The 13704-nt window shown below is 40.9% G+C and overlaps 1 protein-coding gene across 9 annotated transcripts in view; it reads left to right on the forward strand.

Moving 5' to 3' along the window:
- Window positions 1-357: 357 nt before the first annotated feature.
- The window catches only part of dnm1a (dynamin 1a), a 33325-nt gene continuing 19978 nt past the window's right edge, over window positions 358-13704 (forward strand). For 3 of the 9 annotated variants that reach the window (XM_037265960.1, XM_037265959.1, XM_037265961.1), the window contains exons 1-12: window positions 358-732; window positions 4767-4840; window positions 5061-5210; window positions 5290-5493; window positions 5926-6024; window positions 6762-6922; window positions 6993-7135; window positions 7411-7546; window positions 7617-7684; window positions 8678-8816; window positions 12862-12948; window positions 13622-13692. In XM_037265960.1, coding sequence (XP_037121855.1) covers window positions 572-732; window positions 4767-4840; window positions 5061-5210; window positions 5290-5493; window positions 5926-6024; window positions 6762-6922; window positions 6993-7135; window positions 7411-7546; window positions 7617-7684; window positions 8678-8816; window positions 12862-12948; window positions 13622-13692 — 1493 coding nt within the window. In that variant the 5' untranslated portion in view covers window positions 358-571. Of the gene's footprint in view, window positions 733-4766; window positions 4841-5060; window positions 5211-5289; window positions 5494-5925; window positions 6025-6761; window positions 6923-6992; window positions 7136-7410; window positions 7547-7616; window positions 7685-8677; window positions 8817-10209; window positions 10349-12861; window positions 12949-13621; window positions 13693-13704 lie in introns of all 9 variants that reach the window. The other 6 variants (XM_037265958.1, XM_037265965.1, XM_037265957.1 and 3 more) reach the window with 4 other exon arrangements.

The raw sequence follows: 13704 nt of genomic DNA on the forward strand, positions 1-13704 counted from the left end.
TCATGGTAAAATACGTCATGCACAAGCTTTCATAGGTGAAAGATGAAACAAATCAAATGAAAATATCTTAAATAAAAATTAAATCCACGTTTAAAATATGTTCAGAGACGCAGTGCCATCTCTGATTAAATTATTTTTTGTACCTAAATTATTTACCATTAAACATGTTTACCGCTAAAAGAAATTATTTAATAGTGAATGGCTATTTATGGCCCACCCCGTGTTGAAAAGCAGACATTATATTGGTGTTAACAAAATGCGCTGTTGTTGCGTTTAACAGATTTTAAGGTTGAGTCATTCCCATAGTCATTCGTCACGTTACAAAGCAAAGCTGTAAGCAGAGCAGTGTGGCCACCAAGCGGCGACGTTTGAGAACTACATGCTGGCAGGTTTTCAGGGGAAATAGAAGGCGAGCTCATCCTCGTCCTTATCTCCCCCGCCCTCCTGCGGTGCTCGGTGGTGGAGAAGCGCATCAGGGACGGGAACGCAACGCGGGGCTCGGTCGCAGCTCGGCATCAAATTAAACAGGGAAATCTAAATACATCCGTCGAGGACCGTTCACTAGGCCGCGATGGGGAACCGGGGCATGGAGGATCTGATCCCCCTGGTGAACCGCATGCAGGATGCTTTCTCCGCAATCGGCCAAAATGCCGACCTGGACCTGCCTCAGATCGCCGTCGTGGGCGGACAGAGTGCGGGGAAAAGCTCCGTGTTGGAGAACTTCGTGGGCAAGTAAGTGTATTTAAAACATTTACTCCATTGAAGGCACCATGCATGCATCGTCCCCATCCCCCCTTGTCCTCTTCCTCCCACTCCTCCTTTGCTCTCCTCATTTTATAATGCTGCCACATCATTTAATATACCCACATTACATTTGCATACAATGCATCAAGAAGATGATCATTTTCTTGCATTTATCCCTTGTGGAGTTTATGTGTAACCTCACCTGCCGCATGTTGGTTCACAGAGCATTAGAGCCTTATAGAACCTGTCACAAGACCAGTGGTGCAACCAGAAGCACGTGGGCTGTGTATTGCCCACCAGAGCGTTTGATTTGGCCACAGTCACTCATAATTAGCAGTTTTAATTGAAGCTACAACAGGGTGTTTGTTGTCTCTGCGGCTACCATGTTGTTCTCCCCCATCCTATTTTAATCCCGACTGAGCAGTATTGTCTGCGTCACTCACATAGATTCGTCTTATAATGATAGAAATGATGCAAAACCACAGCACGCTAGCCAATGTTGATGTGTTATGACCTTGTAGTCAGAAAGGAATAGAGACAGGGAAAGAGAGAGTCCACCTAAGCTTTGAGCCAGTCCGGCTCAGGCCCTCCATCTGGTCTCCTTTCGGTATGAGTGAAGCTTAAGCAGCAGCGCTCAGGCGACAACACAGCACCTTTATTTAAGGACATGTGTCCATGTGTGGTGCCTGGAATGTTTATAAATGATTCAAGGTCAGACTGTGCGTGTGATGCTTTAGCTTCAAGCTAGTGCAGAAGCACCCCAATTTAATCCCATTTAACAGACATAAATCCACCCCCTGAAGCAGATTATTTGAAATTTTAATTGATTTAGGTTTAATATCTCATTAGTTGCAAACATGCCCTCCACATTGCCTCCCTGCACATTTGTTTGGCAGCAGATTATCACTGTGCAGAACCACATGGCCACAAGGGGTAATCCTCGATTTAGCAGGTAGAATAGGTGATGCTGTTTACATGGCATAATGCTGCCTTCTGTTTAATTTTTAAGGGCAATTTTGTAGATTTGATTTACAAAGTGTTGAGCATACCATTAAGATTTGAATGAAGCTAACTAATGAAAAGTTATTCAACTGTCTCAAACCAATACAATATTCATTTTTTGAATCAAAACACAGAAAATTGATGGATGGGTAGAGCTAATCATTTCAATCGCATTTTGATTGATTTATTTCAAAACTATTGTGTTGGCGTTTAAAAGACAAAAATCACATCTGGACCTGATTGCCGTGTGCGTTTCATTATTGTGCAGTATTCTCTTGCTCGTCTCTGTAGTCATGGCAACAGCTTCTGCCTAATTGCGGCGCCATTACCCGAGGGAGCTACGATCATGCTGAGAGTTGAAGAGGGAAAATGTGAAACGTTATGACACGAGCATGCGAAGATTTGAAGTCTGAATTGAGCTATGAGGCAAACGCAAGAGTCATGCTATGCAGTGTTTGTGCGCGTGTGTCCTATAATTCCGTTTCAGTGACATTGTGTGTCCTCTCATCCTTCCATCTTGACACCCCACCCCTCCTCCCCGGTGGCTCATTGTGGTGCATTTACAATATGTTATCAGCTTAAAACACAGTTGTTGCCTCAATGTGCCATCATGAAGCTGTTTTCTTCTTTACGGCTAACAACTGCATTGTGAAGCCAGGGGACACTTCCTTTGTTTGTTTTATTTTGGCTCCTGTCCGGAAAAAGGCTTTACCCTGAATGCTGCAGCTTCCAGTCAGCACAATCAATAAGGAAAGCATAGGGGATAATGCGCATAATGGCAGGGAGACATCTCAGTTCACGGACGAGACAAAATATTAGGTACACATGCACTTTATACATATTCAATACAAAAGCTGTATCTTAATTGTCTGCCATTATAAAGATCATAATGCTCAGTTTTGATTGGTTGACTGTGTCAGAGTGGTAATTGAACAATTTCCTTATATTGTGATTATAGTTTGCAGTTGTTTTAATTGACATCGATTACATTACTGTAAGTTTGGGCCTTGTGGTCTGAAAACATCATTTATTGTCAAGGTAAAAAAAATACATGAATTTGCCATATTTTAATTTTCCAGATATTAAAATAATGTAAAAATTTCTTACTAATTAGATTTTTATTTGACATTTCCCAATATTTACCCAAGAGTCATTTCTTCCTTATTTTAAATTACACTGTTCTTTCTAAAATTTTCAATCAAAATATTTGAAACACACATCGCTCAGGTATGATACTGGTCATTGTTACTGATTAATGATAGTGACACATTTTATGATATGTCTCTTGTATCTGAATGGAGAAAGCCAATCAGGTTGGTTTAATGGCTTCAGTGCTTGCAAGAGCTCTCACATAGTTATTCACATATAAATGACTTAAACCCGCCATCACTATTCCATCCCCCCATCGTGGCGATTACGCCTATGTGACGTAGCCTTAGCGTTCACATCTTACATAATGTAGCCAGTGACAGCCTGAGGCATTGTGACGAATTGTAGCAGCTTCGCTCATTCTTCTCTCATTTTGTTTTGCTCATATAAAACATCAGGACATGCATATACTGAATTGGTTTCATTTTATTATAAACTTTCACATGGTTCTTGGACAGTAGATGATAAAGCTTCCGTATCGACATTCTTGTAGTCATGTGGCTGTTTTCACATATGAAATGGCAAAAATATCAAAACATGTCGCAAAGTATGCACAGGAGTGTTGGACAGAAGAGGAGAGCTTCAGAGGATTAACGCTAATCTCGCTCGCTATCTTCCCGCATTGGCTCAGCGTTAATCTGCGCATCCACTGCAGAGCAACCTGCCTTTGCATTGACTCCACATGCACGAGGTTAGAGGCTGCATGCCACAACATTGGGCACGCCTGCACAATTACAATCAAAAGTCTTCATGAAGGCAATAAAGCTCAGTTGTGATTAAGGGTGTCAGAAAGGCTTTAATATAAATACCTGTATTATTGTGGTTGATGTGGCGTAAAATTAGACTGCATCAAACTGAAGGCCGGTCTAAATCCACGCAGGCATGCTAGACCAAATTTTGGTATTTTTTACAGATGCACACAGCTTAGTGTGGTTGAAAACAGGCATATTGCACCTTTGTGGGCAGGAAAACAGCCCACTTGATTTGCCGCCAATCATAGCAGGCCCTCTCATTCCCATTCCTGCATGCGAGAGCTACACAGTCCTTGACATGGTGGAAAGAGAAGCTGATGAGGCAAAGTACCGTATTTTCCGCACTATAAGGCGCACCTAAAAACCTCCAATTTTCTCAAGAGCCGACAATCAGGTGCGCCTTATATATGGACTAATATTGAGCCAGGTGTGTCCAAAGTCCGGCCCGAGGGCCAAATGTATATATCTTATATATAGACAAAGTTTTAAAATGGGCCATTTATTGAAGGTGCGCCTTATAATCCGGTGCGCCTTATATACGGACAAAGTTTTAAAATGGGCCATTCATTGAAGGTGCGCCTTATAATCCGGTGCGCCTTATAGTGCGGAAAATACGGTAGGTTTATAACAAACTGCAAGCAGAACTCCACAGGCGGATGATGTCAATTTTGCCAGGGGGTTCACGTATCTGTGAAGTCCCCAAGTCACCCACAACCCCAATGAAAACAAGTGCAATTAAAAAATGGACTGACGATTCTTTTGCTGGTTGCCATTGTGCTCAATTGAAGCATAAAATGCAAAGGATGCACATGTAAAGATGTTTTGAATTGTCATGTTAGCTGGTGGAGGCGCACACACACACACACACACACACACGCACACACACTCAGAGGGAGTTTGTGTTGCTGTTACATAATAGATGAAGCCCTGCAGGAAGATGTTGGCACTAGAAACATATTTACCAGCACGACTAAACATGTTTGCAAATTTACAAGCCTGCATTGTTTTTGCACCATGACAAAATGAATATGCTGTGTAGATATGGAATATGCAAATATGTAAAAGAAATCACTTCCTGAGTGTTAGATCACCATCTCACATATTATTGTTTTGTTGTAGGGATTTTCTTCCACGTGGCTCTGGCATCGTGACTCGTCGTCCTTTAGTTCTGCAGCTGATGAACGCTCCCACGGGTGAGAATAAATACAACAGTCATACCCAAAACAGAAACAAAAAATCATAAGCTACTAGCATCTAGTGGACAGTAAAGGTATTACATCTTAATACAAAAAATATTTTGTTTGTCTGTTCAATCAGGGATATGTTATACTAGTCTATTTTACAGATTTTTGCGGTACTGTAATTTTGAAAATGAACAGCATCTTTTGACTCGCTCCCTTCCATGTTTTTCAGAGTACGCTGAGTTCCTGCACTGTAAGGGAAAAAAATTCACAGATTTTGATGAGGTTCGTCAGGAGATCGAGGCTGAGACTGACCGTATAACAGGCGCCAACAAGGGCATCTCCCCCGTTCCTATCAACTTGCGAGTGTATTCCCCTCACGGTAGGGCCCTCTTTTGTCTACAAGAATTAAAATAGAGTCAAATATATTCTTGAAATGTTTTCATATTATCCTCTGGCAGTGCTCAATCTGACACTGGTGGACTTGCCTGGCATGACCAAAGTGCCCGTGGGCGACCAGCCGGCTGACATTGAGACTCAAATTCGGGACATGCTGCTGCAGTTTGTCACCAAGGACAACTGTCTGATGCTGGCCGTTTCACCGGCCAACTCGGATCTGGCCAACTCGGACGCTTTAAAGATTGCCAAAGAGGTCGACCCTCAGGGTAGGTGAATGCTTACACACATCAAACTGTTTTTAATCCCTCCAGTCATCTATTCAGTTCCTATAGTGCTTGTCCTTAGGGTTGTGGGTAGGAGGAACCTATTCCAGATGACTTTGAGTGAGAGGAGGAGTATAACCATATGGCCTGGTCTCCACTTAATCACAGGACACATACAGCCATACAACTCTTCACACACACAGCTATGAATAATTTAGAATCTTCAGTGAACCTAATGTGCGTGTTTTACCATCTAGATTAGATTACCATACTGATGTGCACTATTAGAATGACATTTATGATATAATATTATGATACATACATAAAATATAATCAGTAAATGACTTCTAAAATATTGTCAAAGTTAGACTTTTTGGTGGTCCCTAGATATGAGTAGAAATATGCGTGTGTGTGTGTTTACATGTGCATGTGTAGGTATGAGGACCATCGGCGTTATTACTAAACTGGACCTCATGGACGAGGGGACGGATGCCAAGGACATTCTGGAGAATAAGCTGCTTCCGCTCAGACGAGGTGTTAAAACACACACACACACACACACACACACACACACACACACACACACACACACACACACACACACACACACACACACACACACGCTCACCATTTTTCAGGACCTGTGACCCACTGATTCCCTCTTGTGGTGGCAAGGCAGTTCAGCACAAACCTTAAAACCAAAAAAAAAGATGAAAAAGGGGAAAAAAATGAAAGGGATGGTAATAAAAGAGTGGTTTTGCAATATGCTGATGCTGTACTTTTCTTTTCCGCTTGCACTTTGGTTTGCACCCGCACATTTAATATTTTCCATAGCCTGTGTTATTTCTGTGTCTACCCCCCACCTCCCTCTCTCCTTGTGTGTCTGTCTACTCATGTTTACAAAGCTGCTGGCTGCATTAGTAGCAAAGTCGCTTTTAACAATCAGGAAAATCAAGCGGAAGTGAAACAGGATCTGCTTGACCCGAACTCACCTAGTTTCTCTTTGCATTTCTTAAAAGTCTTAGGGGGGCACACAAAATCATCCCAATTATTTATATACATATTTATTTTGTATACTCACATAAATCACCCCCCTCCCCCATACACTATTATTTACATTCTTTAATCTAATCCTAAAACACGGCCATGGTTAATATTATGGAGCACATTTTCTAAAGCCATGAAATGATTTGGAAGAAAAATGAATAAAACCAACAACGTCTGGCCTTCTCATCAGCAGCTTCTATGGAATTATTGTCTGTTGTGTCAAGGCTACATCGGTGTGGTCAACCGAAGCCAAAAGGACATCGATGGAAGGAAAGACATCTCAGCTGCCCTGGGTGCCGAGAGGAAGTTCTTTCTCTCTCACCCGTCCTACAGGCACCTAGCTGACCGCATGGGCACGGCGTACCTGCAGAAAATCCTGAACCAGGTGGGTCAAGAAGCAGAAGACCTGACATAATTGCAGGATATCATCTAATTCTGACTTTTAAATTGCATAGCAACTCACCAACCATATCCGGGACACGCTGCCGGCTCTGCGGGCCAAGTTGCAAAGCCAGCTCCTTTCCATCGAGAAGGAAGTGGAGGAGTACAAGAACTTTAGGCCCGACGATCCGTCTCGCAAGACCAAGGCTCTGCTTCAGTGAGTTGTTGGATTCATTGGTCTGACATCAATGCGGCAAGTGGCTGTCTCGGAAATCAAGAACAAGACAGATGCAATAAATGTCATAAAATGTCACAAAATGATTGATTATTTACAACAAGCCTACTCAGTAACACAAATCTTAACAATTGGTGGATGACTTTCCTTCCTCTGTCAATATTGCAACGACTATATTGCAACTTGCATTTGTGTTTGTTAGGCACTCATTGATTTTTAGACAAGTGTGTGACAAAACTGCAATACGTACATGGCAGGATGGTGCAGCAGTTCTCTGTGGATTTCGAGAAGTGCATCGAGGGCTCCGGGGACCAGATCGACACTGCCGAGCTGTCTGGCGGCGCCAAGATCAACCGCATCTTCCATGAGCGCTTCCCCTTCGAGTTGGTCAAGGTTTGTCTAATTTTTTGAATTTGCGACCATGTCAAAAAAAAGCATGACGACATTGTGACCTCCCTCTCAGATGGAGTTTGACGAAAAGGAGCTCCGCAAGGAGATCAGCTACGCCATCAAGAACATCCACGGCATCAGGCAAGTTCGTCCTTACGCTCACCTCTACGTCATATGAACTTCACACTCACTCCATTAGCTTAGTCACCTCCATTACGTCAATCCAGCATCACGAAGCTAACCACAAAGGTCAACGTGATAAATTAGATGCAGTGGCGTTTTTATTTGCTACCTAATTAGTAGGGCACCAAGGACCGAAATAGGCTGGAAAACTATGCTGTGTTTAACTATGGAGGAGAAGCAAGTAGAAGAGTAGTGATAGGTATAAGAATTCATATTTTTTTGTTTAAAGTGGTCCAAACGTTTTCTAAATTAAAAAAAAGTGTGGCTTTTAGCCTGCTACCCTTGTAAAAAAATTTTTACTGGGGGTCCTAAAATAGTGATAACATACCGTAATTTTCGGACTATAAGTCGCACCGGAGTATAAGTCGCACCAGCCATAAAATGCCCCAAAAAGTGAAAAAAAAACATATATGTATATAAGTCGCTCCTGAGTATAAGTCGCCCCCCCACCCAAACTATGAAAAAAACCGCGACTTATAGTCCGAAAATTACGGTACTGTAATTTAGTGATGACGGAAGCACAGTTAAAATAATGACGGGGTGACAGATTGACGACTGACGAACTGGCCTGAAATAATGACGGACTGATGATGACGGAGTAGTGGGGTGGCCACTGGCGTTTACTGATGGACCCTCGACTATGAGGCAGACGTATTAACATCCATCGTGTTGCCCTAAATGAGCGCTCTGGAAAGTAAAATGGTGTCAGGGTGGTGACTTTGCTCATGCCGTAATTGTGTTCACCTTCTGTGTGTATGAAGTGTATTGTCCTTGAGCATCATTGACTGTAATCACATTTTGTCTTCAGCACGTGAGAAAAGTGCAGTGAGTCCTTTACGCTTGTTGTCTTGACTTGTCGGGGGGGGGGGATAACTTTCATGATAATTAACACTCTTCTCTCTCGTCCAACTTTTTTTCTTTCTTGTCTGCGTGGCCGGTTCTGATGAGCAGAACTGGTCTCTTCACTCCGGATATGGCCTTTGAGACCATTGTGAAAAGGCAGATTGGGAAGATTAAAGAGCCTTGCACCAAATGTGTGGATATGGTCATGTCTGAGCTAGTCAATACTGTTAGACAGTGTACCAAAAAGGTAAACAAATGTAGTAATCGGTGGCTAGCATTTTTTTTTTTCGTTATTTTGTGTGTCCTTTGTCTGCAAAGACCCGCCGGTGTCACTCACTCTCCCTAATCTCCCGTGAACTCGCTGCTCACTCCAGCCTCCTTGGCTTGTTTTGCGTTTTGCTGGACAGGCTGTCCTGTGGTATAGAGGTGTGCTGATGGGATTTTGAAAAAAAAGTATGGCCGCTGAGTTGTGAATGTATGGCTGTCAGGGAAGGACGACTTAATTTACAGTGGGGGCAATATGGCAGGGCGGGCCTGCGGCGCCGAAAGGGTCTCTTGGTGACGCACCTGGTGGAGTGCTAATTTGGTACTCAGATTTGGTGCCTGCTCAGACCATGTCTAACTAGCCAACACAGGGTAGACAGCTGGTCTAACTCAAAACATTCCTTTCATAAATATTTTTATAGCAGGCATCAAACCTACTGACGGAATGAAAAGAGCCATTTTGATTGGCCGTAATTGAAGTCAGCTGTGATCACTCTCACAGCGGTGCAGACCTCCCTCTCGCAGATCCGCCGACCTGACCATGTTTGTGAAATTCCGGCTCAGAGATAGACCACATGCTCGCAGGATTTATGCTGGTCACAAAAATAGAGCCCTTGGTTTAAATTCCCCCAACATGTGTAATCATTTTTGTTTGTTATTTTACATCAGTTACAGTGAATTTATTTTCACGCATCATTTTTATTGACATCATCAAAATGGCCCTGGACTGGTTTAATTCAATTCCCATTATGATCCCAAGTAAAACTATGTTTGTGCATCTACTCTTGTTTGCAGCTCATGCTTTTAGTTACTAAATACATTAATTTGCATCATAGTTGAAGAGAAAATGTCCTCTACATTTCTTTCCTGGTTGTAACTGGCAGCCATATTGAATGACCTCAGCGTCCAGACTTGCGCACGTGTGTGTCCGTGAGACCGCAGCCGTGCACCTGCAGCATAAAAGAGCCGTGATGGTTGTTAAAGAAAATATGTGTGGCTAAATTCCAACTCCACCGTGACAGCGGCTTTCCAAGAGCAAGCTGTAGGCCTCTGCTGGGATGCTTCGTGTTATTTTTGGGATGCAGCGCGTGGAAAAGGGGAGGGGTCAGGAGAGGCGGCTTGCACGGCTGCCGTCTCGCTCTTTCTCCCATCTTGTCCCGAAAAAAAATCTCACTTTGATTTTCTTCCTTCTGTGCTGTTTTATCTTCCCGCTCATCACTCCTTGTCTTATTCATTCGGAATACGTTGCCTCCCATCCATCCTTTTTCTACTCTCTTTCCTCCTCCTTATTTTGCTCCTCCATTTCCTGTCCCGGCTCTTTTTTTAATTTCATTTATTTCAACGTTGTCACCCGTGCCACCCGCCTATTTCTACAGGACGGGTCTGTTCACCCCTGACCTGGCTTTTGAGGCAATAGTGAAAAAGCAGATCCAAAAACTGAAGGAGCCCACACTGAAGTGTATAGACATGGTTGTGAGCGAGCTCACCCTCACCATACGAAAGTGTAGTCAAAAGGTAAAAATAAATTTTGTTTTTGTAAAGTATGCCGGTGGGGGCAGACCGATGGCTGGGCCTACTTATTCTCATTATTGACTTTAAGAGCCATTTTATTTAAGATGAGTGTGTGATGGTCTACACAGGAAGGGTGTCAAACTCATTTTTGTCGCGGGCCGCATCATAATCAAAGTTTTTTTCTGACTGTTAACCCAAATAAATGTATGAACGTCTAATATTATATATACAGCAGGGGTGCCCATGTCGAAGAGTTTCACACCTCTGGTCTACAGTATTTACAGGAATAATGGCCAAAAATATGAGTGATGTAAAATGAATTCTGAATAAAATGCATAAATAACACAAAAAAGCTCATGAGCGTAATATTAACTTGTTGTGAAGTTGCAAGGAGAGGCATTGGGTTTGTACATTTTTCTAGTTCTTGCCCAGGTTATAATCATTTAAAGAATGGCATAACAGCTTGTTCTGTACAGCCAAACAGCAAAATAAGTGCATTTAAATAAATCATGTATTAAATTAATTGACAAAGACCAAAACAAAGGCCAATTTTGCCATAAATATAGTTATTTTTATAAAAGTAAATTGTAGTTTCATTTGTTTTTAAAAAAATATATATATATTTTTTATTTTATTTCATGTACAAAAAATTTTTTTCACCCTATTTTTAGTTATTTCTTTATTTTTCGTTAACTATAATAACTTTGTCTCTTAAAAATAATGTGCCCAACTCCCTTCACTTGTGGGCTTTGTTGATGTGGATTTCGATATTTAGATGCTTGACCAAAGCCTGTCAAACTCAGTAGGTTATTCAACGTATCATTAGCATGCTCAAGAGTAATTTTAGCAGCTTTAGCTGTGTCCACTCTCTATTTGTCGTTATAAAAAATGCCAATAACCTTCTGTTTTGTGGTAATATCAGGATTATGTGCCATTTGCATTTAGCCTTGTCAATTTTGGAAATATTAAACGGCGGTTGCACTGAAATTTAAAAAGCTAGTAGCATGCTAAATTTTTTTGTGTTATTAATTGAATTTATCCCCAACTGCCAGCCGTAATCGGTCTCTCCTTACTCAAGACTTTACCTATTTAATACATACTTGATAGTTTAGTACCTTTATTTCAACTTAATCTGCATGTTAGGTCATTTTATTTCATATCTGACTTCACCATGCTAAATCTTTCCATTTCACTCTCCTTGTCTCTGTGTTTGTCCATATATATATATATTTTTTTTTATTAACTTTAAGTTGCGTGACTGATCACGAAGTTCCACTCATTGACTAACTGACGCCCTTCCACCATATTGATTTTATGTTTGTTTTTACCTGCTTTTATTTGACTTCCATCCTGTCGTCTTGCCCAAACGAGAGCGTGACCTCCTTTGGATTTCTCCTCTCTGTCACGCTGTTATTTTGATTTCCAGAAATTTACTGTGTTTAAAGATAGACTGTATTATGATATACAGTACTTGGGAAAATCCACAAAGGGGTCAGTTTGAAGTCGTCCTCAGTTCCCCTTCCCTCAGTCCCCTCCTTCTTGCCCCTTTTGCTTTGCACATTTTGCATCCCTGCATGCGGCCTTGCTCGTGACATTGAAACCAAATTTTTCGGCACTTCAAGTGACACAAAACAATTTGTCGCTCTTCATGTTGCAATGCATCCTAAGTGATTCGCTGATTTGAAATCATAATACTCTTTTTGCTCACCAAGTTGTCTTCCAAACAAAAAAGACACTAGATATAAAATGTGTTAGAAATATGAACGACAGACATAAGGCAGAATTTATATTATTCAAAGAGCATCGTTATTTATTGTGCAAATTAAAAGTTAGCAGATTTTCACTCAGATGAGTCAACGCTTAGTAAAACAGTTTGGATCAGCACCAAATTAGAAATGAAATTCATCACTAAGATTCAGTGTGAACAATGTTATAGATTTCAGTGTATGAATGCCACAAACATTTACGTGTGTTGCTTTGTGAGCACCAAACGAGAAAGTCACGACTTGGAAGGTGAAAAAGACAACTGATCATTCCCGTTCAATACTTCAAGATGCATTGTGACATGCAAATAAAAAAGAAATTTGTCACCCCCCCTTTTTCTCTGTGTGTGTGTGCGTGTGTGTGTGTGTGTTCGTGTGTGCGTGTCGTTGTGGCTTTGCAATGAGCTCATGGAAAAAGCCCCTCAGTGTGCTGGGAAAGAGATGCTCTTCTGCCAGGAACATTGTTGAGCCTGCATTTGTGTGGCAATATTACAGACTTGTGCACTATTCCTTTGTTGGTCTCTAATTTTGTAAAAGAAAAAAAACTTCTGGATTGACATAAAATAATCCAAATGTTGGACCTGAGTAGCGCTGAGTCTGCGATAAACCTTTCTCTGAACCCAGAACACTTTTTTGTGCATTATTTTTATTGTGCATGTAGTGGAACTGTGTGTTTCGGTTCAGTGAGAGAAGTAATGTAAGTGGTTTGTGTACGTGTACATGCGTCCGACCCACTGTGCCGTGTGCTTGTAGCTGGCCCAGTACCCGATGCTGAGAGAAGAGATGGAGAGAATTGTCACGCAGCACATCAGAGACAGAGAGAGTAACACCAAACGCCAGGTAACATAAGAGAAAGGTGCAATTAATCATATTCTTGACACTTATTATTCATTTAAATAAATTATAAAGTTTGTTTGAAAATAAAATAGCTGCTCCAGTTGCTTTTAATGATAAATCATGTTTACGGATTTTATCACCTTCCCAGGTTAAGAATCTATGTATATGTATGAAACCCTAATTTCTCAATCTTAACAGAAAAACACAAAAACAAAAAGGTTTTAATGTTTTCATTTTGTTACTTTGATTGATTATTTGTTGTTTTTTTTATTATTTTTTATTATATTTTATTCTTAAATTTGTATGATTTTATTTTTTTTAATTCATATTTTTTGACTGAAATTCCTATTAATTACCTGACATTTTGTATTATATAATTATATATTATTCTTATTATGATGACGATTATCATTATGAAAACCTGATGTGGAAGATTTTAAATCAGCAGAAAAATATCCCTTTCTGATTAAAAATTTGTTGAATTATGTATTATATTATTGTATTTCATTTATCTTATGAGATATTTATTAAATGTAGTTTGCCTAAAAAATACAACAAAATACATTTTATATACTGTAATGCATTTTTCCGTTAGAAAAATAAAATAAAATTCTGCCCAAAATGTATTGTAAAGCATAATTTTGCAAAGGTGAGCTGAACGATGCTCGTTCGTCAGGTGCTCCTGCTGATCGAAATCGAGTTGTCCTACATGAACACCAACCATGAGGACTTCATCGGCTTTGCCAAGTGAGTCATGGA

This window comes from Syngnathus acus, chromosome 12 (genome assembly GCF_901709675.1).
Source record: "Syngnathus acus chromosome 12, fSynAcu1.2, whole genome shotgun sequence".
Lineage (NCBI taxonomy): Eukaryota > Metazoa > Chordata > Actinopteri > Syngnathiformes > Syngnathidae > Syngnathus > Syngnathus acus.